At 40.7% G+C, this 14240-nt stretch overlaps 2 protein-coding genes across 15 annotated transcripts in view; both read right to left on the bottom strand.

The window, feature by feature from the left end:
- Positions 1-2317, bottom strand: part of LOC133541274 (casein kinase I) — a 33154-nt gene extending 30837 nt beyond the window's left edge. For 5 of the 6 annotated variants that reach the window (XM_061884575.1, XM_061884571.1, XM_061884576.1 and 2 more), the window contains exon 1: positions 2092-2316. The gene's annotated coding sequence lies outside the window, so the exon portion shown is untranslated. Of the gene's footprint in view, positions 1-2091 lie in introns of all 6 variants that reach the window. The other variant, XM_061884573.1, reaches the window with a different exon arrangement.
- Positions 2318-9817: 7500 nt separating this feature from the next.
- The window catches only part of LOC133541272 (trinucleotide repeat-containing gene 6B protein-like), a 113225-nt gene continuing 108802 nt past the window's right edge, over positions 9818-14240 (bottom strand). For 2 of the 9 annotated variants that reach the window (XM_061884568.1, XM_061884569.1), the window contains exon 19: positions 9820-12535. In XM_061884568.1, the coding sequence (XP_061740552.1) occupies positions 11998-12535 (538 nt within the window). In that variant the 3' untranslated portion in view covers positions 9820-11997. Of the gene's footprint in view, positions 12536-14240 lie in introns of all 9 variants that reach the window. The other 7 variants (XM_061884566.1, XM_061884567.1, XR_009803825.1 and 4 more) reach the window with 6 other exon arrangements.

Below are 14240 nucleotides of genomic sequence, written 5' to 3'. Positions count from 1 at the left end.
ACACTTTTGCAACACAATATGAAATATATACACATCTTACTGTCAGGCAACACTTTTGCAACACAATATGAAATATATACACATCTTACTGTCATAGTCAACACTTTTGCAACACAATATGAAATATATACACATCTTACTGTCATAGTCAACACTTTTACAACACAATATGAAATATATACACATCTTACTGTCATAGTCAACACTTTTACAACACAATATGAAATATATACACATCTTACTGTCATAGTCAACACTTTTACAACACAATATGAAATATATACACATCTTACTGTCAGGCAACACTTTTGCAACACAATATGAAATATATACACATCTTACTGTCATAGTCAACACTTTTACAACACAATATGAAATATATACACATCTTACTGTCATAGTCAACACTTTTACAACACAATATGAAATATATACACATCTTACTGTCATAGTCAACACTTTTACAACACAATATGAAATATATACACATCTTACTGTCATAGTCAACACTTTTACAACACAATATGAAATATATACACATCTTACTGTCATAGTCAACACTTTCACAACACAATATGAAATATATACACATCTTACTGTCATAGTCAACACTTTTACAACACAATATGAAATATATACACATCTTACTGTCATAGTCAACACTTTTACAACACAATATGAAATATATACACATCTTACTGTCATAGTCAACACTTTCACAACACAATATGAAATATATATATTGTATTTTTCGGACTATAATTTTTTTCAGAGTTTGGCCGGGGGTGGGACATATACTCCGGGGGTTTGGTGGGAGCGGGGTTGTATAATGTAGCCCGGAAGAGTTCAGGATACATGGGATTCTGGGTATTTGTTCTGTCGTGTTTATGTTGTGTTACAATGCGGATGTTGCTCCGAAATGTGTTTGTTATTCTTGTTTGGTGTGGTTTCACAGTGTGGCGCATATTAGTAGGAGTGCTAACGTTGTTTATATCACAACCCTCAGTGTAACCTGTATGGCTGTTGAACAAGTTTGCCTTGCAATCGCTTATGTGTATCTGCAGAAGCCTCATGCATCATGGGTACTCGGATGCAAAACAATAACAGTGCAATATGTTTTTTCATAACATGGTCACTACTGCCTACTTTCTCTTGTTAAATTCTTATTTTACTGTTATATTTTTATTCCCATTGTTGCTTTTTTTTAATTCTTATTGTAATATTTCTCTATTTTGTTTCCATTTAAACCCCCATTATCTACTTTTTACTTAAATTGATTTCAACTCTGTACACTGCTGCTGGAATTTAAATTTTCCATAAGGAACTCTCCTGAAGGAATCAATAAAGTACTATCTATCTAAAACTGTTAGTGTTGTGCTAGCCACCGAGCTAACACTGTTAGTGTTGCGCTATCCACCGAGCTAATACTGTTAGTGTTGCGCTAGCCACCGAGCTAATACTGTTAGTGTTGCGCTAGCCACCGAGCTAACACTGTCAGTGTTGCGCTAGCCACCGAGCTAACACTGTCAGTGTTGCGCTAGCCACCGAGCTAACACTGTTAGTGTTGTGGTAGCCACCGAGCTAACACTGTCAGTGTTGCGCTAGCCACCGAGCTAACACTGTCAGTGTTGCGCTAGCCACCGAGCTAACACTGTCAGTGTTGCGCTAGCCACCGAGCTAACACTGTCAGTGTTGCGCTAGCCACCGAGCTAACACTGTCAGCGTTGTGCTAATCCCCGAGCTAACACTGTCAGCGTTGCGCTAGCCACCGAGCTAACACTGTCAGCGTTGTGCTAATCCCCGAGCTAACACTGTTAGTGTTGCGCTAGCCACCGAGCTAACGTTACTTGAAGCGGGTTCGCTACGACGGAAACTCCCGAGTCATTTTCTCCACATTTATCCAATCACCGTCACGTTTACGTTGAAGATATCCGCCACATTTCCAGCTAAAACCGCACCCTAGTTATACAATGTTGATGGACATCCACTCGCCCCCCCCTCCCCCTACGCTGCTAAGCCGTCAATAGTGGACTCTCTCTCGGCCGCGGCGAGTGCCTTTTCCCCCCTGCTTTCCCCGGCTCCCGAACCCACCTCTCGCCCAATATTGGCCTCGTCGGGGAGCTGCTTGCGCGGAGACTCTGTCCCGGTGGTTGTCAGGCGGCTGGGTGCCTTGGTGGAGGAGGATGGAAGCGGATTGTGGCGGCGCTCATTCCCCCAGCTCTTAGCTCTGTCGTCCCTGAGAAGCTCGGGTGTCTCTGGCGAGTGGCGGCTTTCCTCTGCCAGTCTATATCCCGCCTCTGCGAGTGACGTCACTACCCGGATGTCAAGGCGCGGGGATTTAAGGAACGACGCGTCCTTTTATACACCGCTTGTGTATTTGCGTTATGGCGCTCATCTTGATAAACAATGCTTTATGTTGTGGCGCTCATGTCGACGTGGGACTACACGTCCGCCTTTCATGTCTTTCTTTGGGTACCATAGCGATGTACGGGCGGGAGGATACTGAAATATCGGCACCTATTGCCGATACCAGATCTCGACGATCTAAATCAGGGGTCGGCAACCCAAAATGTTGAAAGAGCGATATTGGACCAAAAATACAAAAACAAATCTGTCTGGAGCCGAACAAAATTTAAAAGCCATATTACATACAGATAGTGTGTCATGAGATATAAATTGAATTAAAGGAAACCAAATGAGCTCAAATATAGCTACAAATGAGACATAATGATGCAATATGTACATACAGCTAGCCTAAATAGCATGTTAGCATTGATTAGCTTGCAGTCATGCAGGGACCAAATATGTCTGAGTAGCACTCTAAACAAGTCAATAACATCAACAAAACTCACCTTTGTGCATTCATGCACAGTGTTAAAAGTTTGGTGGACAAAATAAGACAGAAAAAGAAGTGGCATAAATCACGTCTTAAAAAGTCGGAGAAAGTTATACATGTAAACAAACTAGGGTGAGTTCAAGGACCGCCAAAATTAGTAGGACAAAATGGCGCTCGGCAAATACTTGAATCAGTGAAGCATTTTTAGTATAAACAGTGTGCTTTATAACAATTAGGGAGGTTTTTGTCACGTTTGTCTTCCGACAGAAACTATTAAAACAAAAAATATGTTTTTTTTCCTCTCATCATTTCCATTTTTTATATATTTTTGAAAAAGCTCCAGAGAACCACTAGGGCGGCGCTAAAGAGCCGCATACGGGTCTCCGATCCCTGCTCTATATTGTCAATCCTCAAATCAATATAGCGATACTTCTGATACTTTAGTCCAGGGGTCACCAACCTTTTTGAATGTAAGAGCTACTTCTTGGGTACTGATTAATGCCAAGGGCTACCAGTTTGATACACACTTAAATAAATTGCCAGAAATAGCCAATTTGCTCAATGTACCTTTAATAAATAAATCTATATATATATAAAAAAATTGGGTATTTCTGTCTGTCATTCCATCATACATTTTTTTTCCTTTTAGGTAAGGTTTTTTGTAGAGAATAAATGATGAAAAAAACACTTAATTGAACAGTTTAAAAGAGAAGAAAACAGGAAAAAATGAAAATAAAATTTTGAAACATAGTTTATCTTCAATTCCGACTTAATAATGTTTTAAATTTTAATCATAAGTTTGAAGAAATATTTCACAAATATTCTTCGCCGAAAAAACAGAAGCTAAAGTAAAGAATTTAATTAATATGTATTTATTATTCTTTACAATAAAAAAATACATTTACTTGAACATTGATTTAAATTGTCAGGAAAGAAGAGGAAGGAATTTAAAAGGTAAAAAGGTTTAAAAATCCTAAAATCACTTTTAAGGTTGCATTTTTTCTCTAAAATTGTCTTTCTGAAAGTTATAAGAAGCAAAGTAAAAAATAAATGAATTTATTTAAACAAGTGAAGACCAAGTCTTTAAAATATTTTCTTGGATTTTCAAATTCTATTTGAGTTTTGTCTCTCTTAGAATTAAAAATGTGGAGCAAAGTGAGACCAGCTTGCTAGTAAATAAATACAATTTTAAAAAATAGAGGCAGCTCACTGGTAAGTGCTGCTATTTGAGCTATTTTTAGAACAGGCCAGCGGGCGACTCATCTGGTCCTTACGGGCGACCTGGTGCCCGCCTTGGTGACCCCTGCTTTAGTCTATTTGATATCATCCATCCATTTTTTACCGTTTGTCCCTTTTGGGGTGGCTGGAGCATTAACAGCAGCACTGTGTACAAATGTTACTAAAAGTTACTTTATGTACATTACTTTTTTTGCGTTTGAATTTTGTGAATGGAATCTTTGTGACAATTTCATTGAATACAAAGTTGTCTGCAACATTTGTGTTTTTAATAAATGCAGTGTGTTAAAACATGCAATTTTCAAATCGCGTGTGTAAAAAGTCGGTGTAAAAAAATCTGTGTAATAAATACGGAAGAATTATGTGCATAAAAATTCAGTTAAAAAAAAAATCTGAGTATAAAAATTCAGTTTGAAAAAAATTAAATGTAAAAAAAACTCACTGTAAAAATATCTGTATAAAAAAATCAGTTTAAAAAAGCTTAAGTGTAAAATAAATTTGGTGTAAAAAAAATGTGTGTAAGAAATTCAGTGCAGAAAGATCCTGTGTAAAAATTTAATGTACAAAAATTTAGTTTATAAAAATTCGGAATATAACAATTACATTTTAAAAAAATCAGTTTAAATAAGATTTAGTGTAAAATAAGTTTGGCGTAAAAACTAAACCTGTGTAAAAAACAATTGATTGCAAAAAAAAAAAAGTGTAAAAAAATCATGCACGAAAATTTTGTGTATACAAATTCAGAATACATCAATTCAGTTTGAAAAATTCAGTGTACAAAAAATAGAACAATTCAATATTGAAAATATCAGTTTAAAAAAGATTCAGTGGAAAATAAGTTTAGTGTAAAAATAAAATGCACAAAAAAAATTCAGAATCAAACATTTCAGTTTAAAAAACTCCAGTGTAAAAAAAATGTAGGTTAAAAAAAATTCATTGTAAAAAATCAGTTTGAAAAAACTACAGTGTAAAAAAAATCTGTGTAAAAGATATTCAGTGCATAATTTTTTTTTTCATGTTTAAAATTGTATGTACAAACATTCAGAATAAAACAGTTAATTTTTGAAAAATTCAGTGTAAAAAGTTTTTTAAAAATCATTAAAAAAATAATTGTGTAAAAAAAACATTTAAAAAAATTAGTGCAGAAAAAATCTGTGTACAAAAATCAAATGTTGAAATTTTATGTACAAAAATTCTGTAATCATCGTACACCATGGCCAGCTAATATCTATACACACTCACCTACATATATATATACATATATATATATATATATATACTTTATATATATACATATATATATACGTATATATATATACTTTATATGTATACATATACACATATATATATACATATATATATACATATATATATATGTGTAAATGGTAAATAAAAAGAGAATACAACAATTCCTTTTTAGTTGAATAGACTGCAAAGACAAGATATTCATCTTCACACTGACAAACTTCATTTTTTTGGGCTAATAATCACGAACTTAGAATTTAATGTCAGCAACACGTGACAAAAAGGCATGTTGACCAGTGTGTTACATGGCCTTTCCTTTGAACAACACTCAGTGCAGGTTTGGGAACTGAGGACACACATTTTTGAAGTGGAATTCTTTCCCATTCTTGCTTGATGTACAACTTAAGTTGCTCAACAGTCTCCTGCCTCATATTTTAGCTTTCATATTTGCAATGTCTGGACTACAGGCAGGCCAGTCGCACTCTTTTACTATGAAGCCACGCTGTTGTAACACCTAACTTGGCATTGTCTTGCTGAAATAAGCAGGGGCGTCCATGATAACGTTGCTTGGATGACAACATATGTTGTTCCAAAACCTGTATGTACCTTTCAGCATTAATGGAGCCTTCACAGATGTGTAAGTTACCCATGCCTTGGGCACTAATGCACCCCCATACCATCACACATGCTGGCTTTTACACTTTCACCCTAGAACTGTCCAGATGGTTCTTTTTGTCTTTGGTCCACAATTTACAAAAACAATTTGAATTGTGTACTCGTCAGACCACAGAACACTTTCCCATTTTGCATCAGTCCATCTTAGATGAGCTCAAGCCCAGCGAAGCGTTTCTGGGTGTTGTTGATAAATGGCTGTGGCTTTTATATAGTAGTTTTAACTTGCACTTACAGGCGTAGCGACCAACTGTAGTTACCGAGAGTGGTTTTATGAAGTGTTCCTGAGCCCATGTGGTGATATCCGTTACACTGATGTCTCTTTTTGATGCAGGCATTCAATGTTGGTTTTCCGCCTTGCTGCTTACGTTCAGTGATTTCTCCACGTTCTCTGAACCGTCTGATATTACGGAGCGTAGATGCTAAAATCCCTAAATTCCTTGAAATAGCTGCCTGACAAATGTTGTTCTTAAACAATTTGCATTTGTTGACAAAGTGGTGATCCTCACCCCGTCCTTGTTTGTGAATGAGTGAGCGTTTCATGGAAGCTGCTTTTATAGCCAATCATGGCACCCACCTGTTCCCAAATAGCCTGTTCACCTGTGGGATGTTCCAAATAAGTGTTTGGTGAGCATTCCTGAGCTTTCTCACTCTTTTTTGCCAGTTGTGCCAGCTTTTTGGAAACATATTCCAAATGAGCTAATTTTGCAAAAAATACCAAAGTTTGTCTGTGTGAACATGAAACATCTTCTCTTTTCAGTCTATTCAATGGAATATAAGTTGAAAAGGATTTATTGTGTTTTCTTTTTATTCACCATTTTACAAAAGGTGACAACTTCGCTGCTTTTGAAGATAGAAACTTGCAACCCTTTTGTGGCCACCGCTGGGAAAAAGTTTGGGCACCCCTATCTTTATGCCGAAAAGGGAGAAAGGAGCACAAAGTGCGCTTACGAGCCAATACTTTCATCTTTATTCATCTTGTTCTCTCATTTAAATAAAACTTTCCTCTGTAAAATCTCAGAAACAAAAACACTGAACAGGAGTGTCAAAGCCTGTCTTAATTTAAAACAAAAATACACAACACCAGAACATTAAAAACAAACGGGAACTCTTGTTTTTTTTTTTTGTTTTTTTTTTCAGCATTTGTAAACAAACCAACCCCCCCCCCCCTCCAACACACTTTGATAAGATTTGGCATTTCCGGGTTTTTTAACGCTTATGCCTTCATCCGTTTTGTGTCAATAAATGTTCTTTTTTTTTTTTTCTTCTCTTAATTATTGCAAGTTGAAGGATAAAAAGGTAACTCCACTACAAAAAAACAACTTCTACTAAGAGGGAAAAGCATTAGTGCCATATTCTTAACATCTTCAGCAGGTATAATCAACACATTTGTATAGACCTTCTGTGTAGTAAGCAGCCGTCCTGCACGTCCGACAGGTAACACACACACACACACACACACACACACACACACACACACACACACACACACACACACACTCTCTCACACACACACACACAACAGTGGTGGTTGAATCCACGTACTTGGTCTGAGTGGCGCTCACACAGGCGTCCATACGATACAGTCCGACACGTCCATGCCACAAAGTCGACATTTAGCGTTGCCACGGTAACAAAACATGTGTAAGAGAGGACAGATTGCGCGAGATCAAAACAGTAGGAGGTCAGCGTTTATGAAAACAAAAAATTGAGACTTTTCCTCCTTCCCGCCCGTAGAAAGCGGGACAAAGTGTGACACGGGATCTGGGACCTGGTCTTGCATGTCGGGACTCTGGTCGGTCACCCCCCACCCCCAATATGTCCGCTTCTGCTGCTTGAATGTAAATAATGTGTGCACGTGACAGTCTGCTCCTTTCTCTCTCGCGTTTCAAGTCGAAGCAGTTTCAAATCTTCATGTGGGAACTAAAAAAGGCTGTGAACATCCAACAGTCCCTGCGTTGAGTTCTACTGTGTGTGTGTATCATATATATATATATATATATATATATACATATATATATATACATACATACATACATACATATATATACACACACACATATGTATGTATAATAGCTTAAGTCTGGCCACAAGAATGTGTGTAAGCGTGTCTCACATTTCTGATATGCAAACATGAATCTATGATAAGTACTAGGCCAGGTGATGGAACTATGATGTGTACTAGGCCAGGTGATGGAACTATGATGTGTACTAGACCAGGTGATGGATCTATGATGTGTACTAGGCCAGGTGATGGAACTATGATGTGTACTAGGCCAGGTGATGGAACTATGATGTGTACTAGACCAGGTGATGGATCTATGATAAGTACTAGACCAGGTCATGGATCATGTTGGTGTACTAGACCAGGTCATGGATCTATGATGTGTACTAGACCAGGTGATGGATCATGTTGGTGTACTAGACCAGGTCATGGATCTATGATGTGTACTAGACCAGGTCATGGATCATGTTGGTGTACTAGACCAGGTCATGGATCATGTTGGTGTACTAGACCAGGTGATGGATCATGTTGGTGTACTAGACCAGGTCATGGACCTATGATGTGTACTAGACCAGGTCATGGATCATGTTGGTGTACTAGACCAGGTCATGGATCATGTTGGTGTACTAGACCAGGTCATGGATCATGTTGGTGTACTAGGCCAGGTCATGGATCTATGATAAGTACTAGACCAGGTCATGGATCATGTTGGTGTACTAGACCAGGTCATGGATCATGTTGGTGTACTAGACCAGGTCATGGATCATGTTGGTGTACTAGACCAGGTCATGGATCTATGATGTGTACTAGACCAGGTCATGGATCATGTTGGTGTACTAGACCAGGTCATGGATCATGTTGGTGTACTAGACCAGGTGATGGATCATGTTGGTGTACTAGACCAGGTCATGGACCTATGATGTGTACTAGACCAGGTCATGGATCATGTTGGTGTACTAGACCAGGTCATGGATCATGTTGGTGTACTAGACCAGGTCATGGATCATGTTGGTGTACTAGACCAGGTCATGGATCATGTTGGTGTACTAGGCCAGGTCATGGATCTATGATAAGTACTAGACCAGGTCATGGATCATGTTGGTGTACTAGACCAGGTCATGGATCATGTTGGTGTACTAGACCAGGTCATGGATCATGTTGGTGTACTAGACCAGGTCATGGATCTATGATGTGTACTAGACCAGGTCATGGATCATGTTGGTGTACTAGACCAGGTGATGGATCTATGATGTGTACTAGACCAGGTGATGGATCATGTTGGTGTACTAGACCAGGTCATGGATCTATGATAAGTACTAGACCAGGTGATGGATAATGTTGGTGTACTAGACCAGGTCATGGAACTATGATAAGTACTAGACCAGGTCATGGATCATGTTGGTGTACTAGACCAGGTGACGGAACTATGATGTGTACTAGACCAGGTCATGGATCATGTTGGTGTACTAGACCAGGTCATGGATCTATGATGTGTACTAGACCAGGTCATGGAACATGTTGGTTTACTAGACCAGGTCATGGATCTATGATGTGTACTAGACCAGGTGATGGATCATGTAGGTGTACTAGACCAGGTCATGGACCTATGATAAGTACTAGACCAGGTGATGGATCATGTTGGTGTACTAGACCAGGTCATGGACCTATGATGTGTACTAGACCAGGTCATGGATCATGTTGGTGTACTAGACCAGGTCATGGATCATGTTGGTGTACTAGACCAGGTCATGGATCATGTTGGTGTACTAGACCAGGTCATGGATCATGTTGGTGTACTAGGCCAGGTCATGGATCTATGATAAGTACTAGACCAGGTCATGGATCATGTTGGTGTACTAGACCAGGTCATGGATCATGTTGGTGTACTAGACCAGGTCATGGATCATGTTGGTGTACTAGACCAGGTCATGGATCTATGATGTGTACTAGACCAGGTCATGGATCATGTTGGTGTACTAGACCAGGTGATGGATCTATGATGTGTACTAGACCAGGTGATGGATCATGTTGGTGTACTAGACCAGGTCATGGATCTATGATAAGTACTAGACCAGGTGATGGATAATGTTGGTGTACTAGACCAGGTCATGGAACTATGATAAGTACTAGACCAGGTCATGGATCATGTTGGTGTACTAGACCAGGTGACGGAACTATGATGTGTACTAGACCAGGTCATGGAACATGTTGGTTTACTAGACCAGGTCATGGATCTATGATGTGTACTAGACCAGGTGATGGATCATGTAGGTGTACTAGACCAGGTCATGGACCTATGATAAGTACTAGACCAGGTGATGGATCATGTTGGTGTACTAGACCAGGTCATGGATCTATGATAAGTACTAGACCAGGTGATGGATCATGTAGGTGTACTAGACCAGGTGATGGATCTATGATAAGTACTAGACCAGGTGATGGATCTATGATGTGTACTAGACCAGGTGATGGATCATGTTGGTGTACTAGACCAGGTGACGGAACTATGATGTGTACTAGACCAGGTCATGGATCATGTTGGTGTACTAGACCAGGTCATGGAACTATGATAAGTACTAGACCAGGTCATGGATCATGTTGGTGTACTAGACCAGGTGACGGAACTATGATGTGTACTAGACCAGGTCATGGATCATGTTGGTGTACTAGACCAGGTGATGGAACTATGATGTGTACTAGACCAGGTCATGGATCTATGAGGTGTACTAGACCAGGTCATGGATCTATGATGTGTACTAGACCAGGTCATGGAACATGTTGGTTTACTAGACCAGGTCATGGATCTATGATGTGTACTAGACCAGGTGATGGATCATGTAGGTGTACTAGACCAGGTCATGGACCTATGATAAGTACTAGACCAGGTGATGGATCATGTTGGTGTACTAGACCAGGTGATGGAACTATGATGTGTACTAGACCAGGTCATGGATCATGTTGGTGTACTAGACCAGGTCATGGATCATGTTGGTGTACTAGACCAGGTCATGGATCTATGATGTGTACTAGACCAGGTCATGGATCTATGATGTGTACTAGACCAGGTGATGGATCATGTTGGTGTACTACAGCAGGTAATGTGTGTATGAAGTGCACTAGAGCAGGTGGTGATGCGTGTATAAAGTGTACTAGAGCAGGTGATGTGTGTATGAAGTGTACTAGAGCAGGTGGTGATGCGTGTATAAAGTGTACTAGAGCAGGTGATGTGTGTATGAAGTGTACTAGAGCAGGTGGTGATGCGTGTATAAAGTGTACTAGAGCAGGTGATGTGTGTATGAAGTGTACTAGAGCAGGTGGTGATGTGTGTATGAAGTGCACTAGAGCAGGTGATGTGTGTATGAAGTGTACTAGACCACGTCATGGATCATGATGGTGTACTAGAGCATGCGATGTGTGTATGAAGTGCACTAGAGCAGGTGATGTGTGTATGAAGTGTACTAGAGCAGGTGATGTGTGTATGAAGTGCACTAGAGCAGGTGGTGATGCGTGTATAAAGTGTACTAGAGCAGGTGATGTATTTATGAAGTGTACTAGAGAAGGTGGTGATGTGTGTATGAAGTGTACTAGAGCAGGTGGTGATGTGTGTATGAAGTGCACTAGAGCAGGTGATGTGTGTATGAAGTGTACTAGACCACGTCATGGATCATGATGGTGTACTAGAGCATGCGATGTGTGTATGAAGTGCACTAGAGCAGGTGATGTGTGTATGAAGTGCACTAGAGCAGGTGATGTGTGTATGAAGTGCACTAGAGCAGGTGATGTGTGTATGTAGTGCACTAGAGCAGGTGAAGTGTGTATGAAGTGTACTAGAGCAGGTGAAGGGTGTGTATGAAGTGCACTAGAGCAGGTGATGTGTGTATGAAGTGCACTAGAGCAGGTGGTGATGTGTGTATGAAGTGCACTAGAGCAGGTGTATGAAGTGCACTAGAACAGGTGAAGTGTGTGCAGTATCAGTGAGTCCACGCCTACAAGGTGAGATGGTCTACATGGAATCGGCCCCTCCCCCCAGCAGGTCACCTGGCAACAAAGCAGCAGGACTGTCCATCTGTTGTCTTTCCTCCATGTGTGGCGCCCCCCACAGGCTGCTGCCATGGTAACCCGGGGTCATGCCCCCCCAGAGTCCTGACCTGGCAGACTCCGCCCCCCCGACACCTCCCCCCGCTCCATTAGTGCTCCACTGGGAGAAAATCCCCAGGCCGGGTCCTTGGGCCGAGGGGGGTTCCGAGCAGCTACCGGTACCGTCCAGGCTCTGCCAGCCGGAGCCGCCGGGACCCCCTGGTCCGCTTTCGACTCCGGCGCCGGCCTCCCCGCCCGAGGTGGCGCTCACCGCTGCCCCTTCGCTTCTTGGAGAACTGGCCCCGCTCTGGGTCATAATGGCGCCGGTCCCGGACGAGCCGGGGGTCGCCGCATTTCCGGTACCGGTCCCGTCGGTACCCGCGGCCTGGCAATGTGCAAAATAGTGAGCCACTTCTTCCTCGCTCAGGAACTCTGCCAGGATGGTGGTGTTGCCGAGTACACACCTGCACAGGAAGACACGTCACCAGCAGGTTTGTTGCCTCTCAATACATGATGACGACTTGCGGAAATTACACACCGTGCAACCGGAGGTTCAAACCCCGTTTCCATATGAGTTGGGAAATTGTGTTAGATGTAAATATAAACAGAATACAATGATTTGCAAATCCTTTTCAACCCATATTCAGTTGAATATGCTACAAAGACAACATATTTGATGTTCAAACTCATAAACTTTATTGTTATTTTTTGCAAATAATAATTAATTTAGAATTACATGGCTGCAACATGTGCCAAAGTAGTTGGGAAAGGGCATGTTCACCACTGTGTTACATCACCTTTGCTTTTAACAACACTCAATAAACGTTTGGGAACTGAGGAAACTAATTGTTGAAGCTTTGAAATTTTATGAAGTTTTATGTAGAGCTTCAGTCGTTCAACAGTCAGGGGTCTCCGCTGTCCTATTTTACGCTTCATAATGCGCCACACATTTTCCATGGGAGACAGGTCTGGACTGCAGGCGGGCCAGGAAAGTACACACACTCTTTTTTTACGATGCCATGCTGTTGTAACACTTGTCTTGCTGAAATAAGCAGGGGCGTCCATGATAACGTTGCTTGGATAACATGTTGCTCCAAAACCTGTATGTACCTTTCAGCATTAATGGTGCCTTCACAGATGTGTAAGTTACCCATGCCTTGGGCACTAATGCACCCCCATACCATCACACATGCTGGCTTTTCAACTTCGCGCCTATAACAATCCGGATGGTTATTTTCCTCTTTGTTCCGGAGGACACCACGTCCTCTGTTTCCAAATATAATTTGAAATGTGGACGCGTCAGACCACAGAACACTTTTCCACTTTGCATCAGTCCATCTTAGGTGAGCTCGGGCCCAGCCATGCCGGCAGCGTTTCAGGATGTTGTTGATAAATGGGTTTGGCTTTGCATAGTAGAGTTTTAACACTTACAGATGTAGCGACCAACTGTAGTTACTGACAGTGGTTTTATGAAGTGTTCCTGAGCCAATGTGGTGATATCCTTTAAACACTGATGTCGGTTTTTGATGCAGTATCGCCTGAGGGATTAAAAGTCCGTAATATCATCGCTTACGTACAGTGATTGCTCCAGATTCTCTGAACTTTTTGATGATTTTTACGGACCGTAGATGGTAAAATCCCTAAATTCCTTGCAATAGCTTGTTGAGAAATGTTCTAAAACTGTTCGACAATTTGCTTACAAAGTGGTGACCCTCATCCCATCCTTGTTTTGAATTACTTAGCATTTCATGGAAGCTGCTTTTATACCCAATCATGGCACCCACCTGTTCCCTATTAGCCTGCACACCTGTGGGATGTTCCAAATAAGTGTTTGATGAGCATTCCTCAACTCTATCAGTATTCATTGCCACCTTTCCCAACTTCTTTGTCACGTGTTGCTGGCATCAAATTGTAAAGTTAATGATTATTTGCAAAAAAAAAAAAAGTTTATGAGTTTGAACATCAAATATGTTGTCTTTGTAGCATATTCAACTGAATATGGCTTGAAAAGGATTTGCAAATCATTGTATTCTGTTTATATTTACATCCAACACAATTTCCCAACTGGGTTTGTAGAAGCGCGGTTTTGTTTTCTAGCAGTCCATAGCGTTTCTACTCGCATGGATTCTTCATTTGTCACTCCGAGCAAGGTTGGTAAGTTTTACAATA

Source organism: Nerophis ophidion, linkage group LG23 (genome assembly GCF_033978795.1).
Source record: "Nerophis ophidion isolate RoL-2023_Sa linkage group LG23, RoL_Noph_v1.0, whole genome shotgun sequence".
Classification (NCBI taxonomy): Eukaryota; Metazoa; Chordata; class Actinopteri; order Syngnathiformes; family Syngnathidae; genus Nerophis; species Nerophis ophidion.
This window is presented reverse-complemented; position numbering and strand designations above follow the sequence as displayed.